Below are 4552 nucleotides of genomic sequence, written 5' to 3' on the forward strand. Positions count from 1 at the left end.
AAAAAAAAAAAAAAAAGTATATTCCTTAATTAAAAATACTTTGCTTAAAGACTGCTAAAGATCATCTAAACCTTCAGTGAGTCATCGTCTTTTTGCTTGTGGAGGATCTTACTTCCATGTTGATGGCTGTTCTTATCAAGGTGGTAGTTTCTGAAGGCTGGGGTGGCTGTAGCAATTTCTTAAAATACAATGAAATTTGCTGTATTGACTCCTTTCATGAAGATTTCTCTAAAGCATGCAATACTGTCTGATAGCATTTTACCAGAGAACTTTCAAAATTAGAGTTAATCCTCCAACAGCATTCATTAGCCCTTAACAAGAGGATCACCCCTCCTATGAAGCTAGGCACTGACTTCTCTCTAGCCATGAAAGTCCTCAATGGCATCTTCTTCTAGTATAAGGCTATTTTGTCTACATTGAAAATCTCTTTAGTTATAGCCACCTCATCAATGATCTTAACTAGATCTTCTGAAGAACTTGCTACAGCTTCTATATCAACTGCTGCTTCACCTTGTGGGTTTTTTTTTTTTTCTCACTCTCTTGTCCAAGCTGGGGTGCCAGAGCGTGATCATGGATCACTGCAGCCTCGATCAATGGGCCCAGGTGATTCTCCCACCTCAGCCTCCCGAATAGCTGGGACCATGCCTGGCTAACTTTTAAAATATTTTTTGTAGAGAAAGGATTTCACCATGTTGCTCAGGCTGGTCTCAAACTTCCTGGGCTCAAGTGATCTGCCCGCCTCAGCCTCCCAAAGTGCTGGGACTACAGGTGTGCGCCACCACACCCAGCCCACCTTGCACTTTTATGTAATGAAGACAGCTTCTTTCTTTAAACCTCAATAACCAAGAACCTTCACTAGCTGCAAACTTTTCTTCTGCAGCTTCCTCACTTCTCTTAGCCTTCACAGAATTGAAGAGAGTTAGGGCCTTGCTCTGGATCAGGCTTTAGTTTTAAAAAAAAAAAGTTGTATCTGGTTTAATCTTCTCAGAAGCCAACTAAAACTGTCTCTATATCAGCAATAAGGCTGTTTCACTTTCTTATCATTTTTGTGTTCCCTGGAGTAGCATTTTTAATTTCCTTTAAGAACTTTCCCTTTGCATTCACAACTTGGCTGACTACTTGGGACAAGAGGCCTAGCTTTCAACCTATCTTGCCTTTTGCCGTCCTCACTAAGCATAATCATTTCTAGCTTTTTTATTTAAAGTGAGAGATGTATGACTCTTCCTTTCACTTGAACACTTACAGTCTGCTGTAGGGTTATTAATTGACCTAGTTTCAATATTGTTGCTTCTCAGGGAATAGGGAGGCCCAAGAAGAGGGAGAGAGGCAAGGGAATCACCAGTTGGTGGAGCTGTTAGAACACTCATGACATTTATCGATTAAGTTCACTGTCTGATATGGTTTGGCTGTGTCCCCACCCAAATCTCATCTTGAATTGTAGCTCCCACAATTCCCATGTGTTGTGGGAGGAACCTGGTGGGAGATAATTGAATCATGGGGGCAGTTTCCCCCCTACTGTTCTCACGGTAGTGAATAAGTCTCTCGAGACCTGATGGTTTTATAAGGGGTTTCCCCTTTCACTTGGCTCTCATTCTCTCTTGCCTGCTGCCATGTAAGACGTGACTTTTGCATTCCACCATGATTATGAGACCTCCCCAGCCATGTGGAAATGTGAATCCATTAGACTTCTTTTTTTTTTTTTTTTTTTTAAAAAAAAGATGGGGTTTCACCATGATGGCCAGGCTGGTCTTGAACTCCTGACCTCAGATGATCCACCCACCTCGGCCTCCCAAAGTGCTAGGATTACAGGCGTGAGCCACTGCGCCTGGCCTAAACTTCTTTTTCTTTATAAATTACCCAGTCTCAGGTATGTCTTTACCAGCAGCATGAAAATGGACTAATATACTGTCTTACATGGGCACACGGTACCCCAAAATAATAGCAATAGTAGCATCAAAGATCACTAATCATGGATCACTGTAACAGACATAATAATCATATCAAAAATCTGAAATATTGTAAGAATTACTAAAATGTGACACAGAGACACAAAGTGAGCACACGCTACTGGAGAAAACAGTGTGATAGACTTGCTTGACACAAGGTTGCCACTAACCTTCAATTTGGAAAGAAATAAACGACCTGTGAAGCACAATAACGTAAAGCACAATAAGTGAAGTGTGCCTGTATTTGCCCAAAACCTGAGGTCAGAGAACTTCAGAGACTAGACTAATAGTATGTAGTTACTACCAGGTTATGAAGATTAATATCAAAGGGTTCCCCTCAAATAGTTCACAATAATAAACCTCTGTGTAATGTCCTATTCCCATTCTCATCATCTCTCTCAACCTGATGATGATGATGATGATGATGATGATTATTATTATTATTATTTGAGACAGGGTCTCACTTTGTCACCCAGGCTGGAGTGCAGTGGTGTGATCATGGCTCACTGCAGCCTCAACCTCCAGGGCTCCAGTGATCCTCCTATCTCAGATTCCCAAGTAGCTGGAATTATTGGTACGCACAACCATGCCTGGCTAATTTTTGTATTTTTTTGTAGAGGCATAGTCTCAGTATGTTGCCTAGGCTGGTCTTAAACTCCTGGGCTCAAGTCATCTTCCCCCTTCAGCCTCCCAAAGTGCTAGAATTATAGGTGTGAGCCACCACAACCAGCCCTCATTCCAGATTTTTTCTACCAGTTATTCCTCCCTCACTATTTCTCTCAGCATCCCCAAAATAAGGAACAACTTCCACCAACCCCACTCCAGCCCAACTTCAAACTCTAATTTGTTAATCTTTCATTCACTACTCCAGAAATACTTTTTACTTGTATATAAACTTAATGTTGATTTTACCTTCATTCAATGTTTATTTAGTTACCTATATGTTTTCTTCATATTAGTATACCTGTTTTAGCTAGTAGGTTCCTAAAAGAAGAAAATGAATAAGAACTTGATTTTTTTTTTTTTTTTTTTTTTAAACAGGGGCACCCTTTTTTTCCCTGGTTTTTGTTTGGTGGTGTGATCTCGGCTCACTGCAACCTCCGCCTCCAGGCTCAAGCAATTCTCATGCCTCAGCCTCTCCAGTATCTGGGACCACAGTCACATGCCACGGCGCCCAGCTAATTTTCGTATTTTTTGTAGAGACAGGGTTTCACTATGTTGCCCAGGCTGAGCAGTTGATATTTGTCTCTTTACATCTGAACAAAATGAAACCATCAACCCATGGATCCGTAAAGATGACAACTTAACACATTACTTCTAGCAATAGAGAAGGTGTTCCATTTCATTGTATTGACTAACTCCTGTCAATCTAATGATGGAACAACTTAATGTGGGAATTTCATTTTTGCCAATATTGTTCAAATAAGAAAAAACAAAAATCATAATACACATTAAAGCACTTTTTAAAATATCCAAGCAGGCAATGGCCAAGCCATAAAGGTTCAGGAAACAGGAATGGCAGTACTTAATAGTTATTATGATAAAACCCAAGCAGGATAGATTTGAGCCATGTCATTCTGCACACTAGTCTTAGAACCTACCTGCTTAGCAAGTCTCCACAAAAAAATAGCATAAGTCCAAGAAGGAAAATAAGAAAGAGTTTGGGATCAAATCCTGAAATAAATAAAGATTTTTGCTTAATAAGGGAACAAAACAGCTTAAGGCATTATAGAATAAAGACAATATTGGCACTATTCATCAGCTACAGTAAAAATAAATGCAAACAGCCCATCTAAAAAGCATTGTAAATTCCAACTACAGCCTGGGCACCCTTCCAATGTATAATTAGGTCTCTGCCTAACCTGTATTTGCCTGAAGATCTTATTTTTATTTCGACTACCTATGCTAAGGTTAAAATTAACTCAAGCTTCATTTTGGACAGAGTTATACACAGTACCATCAGCAATTCATGTAATCACCCACAAGGGGTCTCTATCACTCTGGCTTTCAAGTTTTAAGGCACCCAGAGTCATGGAATTCAGCAGATTTGCCCAAAACTGTGGGTCAGGGCCTAGTGCTGTTCTCTAACTGGGTGCTTTTCTTGCCCAACAATACCACCTACTTCCTTTTGCTACAGAGCACTGTGCTGGAAAAGCCTACACACAAATACATCTCACTCAGGACCAGGGGGCCCTAGCAAAGGCCCCTTGGTGGCATACCAGATACTCCCACAGCTTTCACATTCAAGAGCTCTAAGTCTACAGGAGGCCCACAAACAGAACAGGAGCAGGAGGAATCAGTAAATGCAGAAGGAACGTCAAAAAACAAGCCAACCCTACACAACCAAAGAACCTTAGGACAAATTGAAGGGCACAACCTATTTCATAGCTAAACCTGGAAACATTTCTGCTACTTACATCCCAGGGCTCTGTATAGTAACCAAGGGGAAATAAAGTTAGAGAGAATTCAACAGGATTCACCTCCTCTGAAACTTTCTCAGTCATTTCCCAGTTCCACTGAATAAGTTTTAAACTGCGGTGGTCTTCATCTTTATGGTTCCACGAATACTCTTTTTACTTGTGATTTTTTTTTTTTTTTTTTTTTTT

The 4552-nt window shown here is 40.4% G+C and overlaps 1 protein-coding gene across 4 annotated transcripts in view; it reads right to left on the bottom strand.

The window, feature by feature from the left end:
* NEMP1 (nuclear envelope integral membrane protein 1) overlaps positions 1 to 4552 on the bottom strand; it is a 20060-nt gene that overhangs the window by 6768 nt on the left and 8740 nt on the right. For 2 of the 4 annotated variants that reach the window (XM_017536162.2, XM_037741208.1), the window contains exon 4: positions 3548 to 3620. The exons of the other annotated variants lie outside the window; for them this stretch is intronic. In XM_017536162.2, coding sequence (XP_017391651.1) covers positions 3548 to 3620 — 73 coding nt within the window. The remainder of the gene's footprint in view (positions 1 to 3547; positions 3621 to 4552) is intronic. 4 annotated transcript variants of the gene reach the window in all.

The sequence above is a fragment of the Cebus imitator genome, unplaced genomic scaffold, assembly GCF_001604975.1.
Source record: "Cebus imitator isolate Cc_AM_T3 unplaced genomic scaffold, Cebus_imitator-1.0 Scaffold96, whole genome shotgun sequence".
Taxonomy (NCBI): domain Eukaryota; kingdom Metazoa; phylum Chordata; class Mammalia; order Primates; family Cebidae; genus Cebus; species Cebus imitator.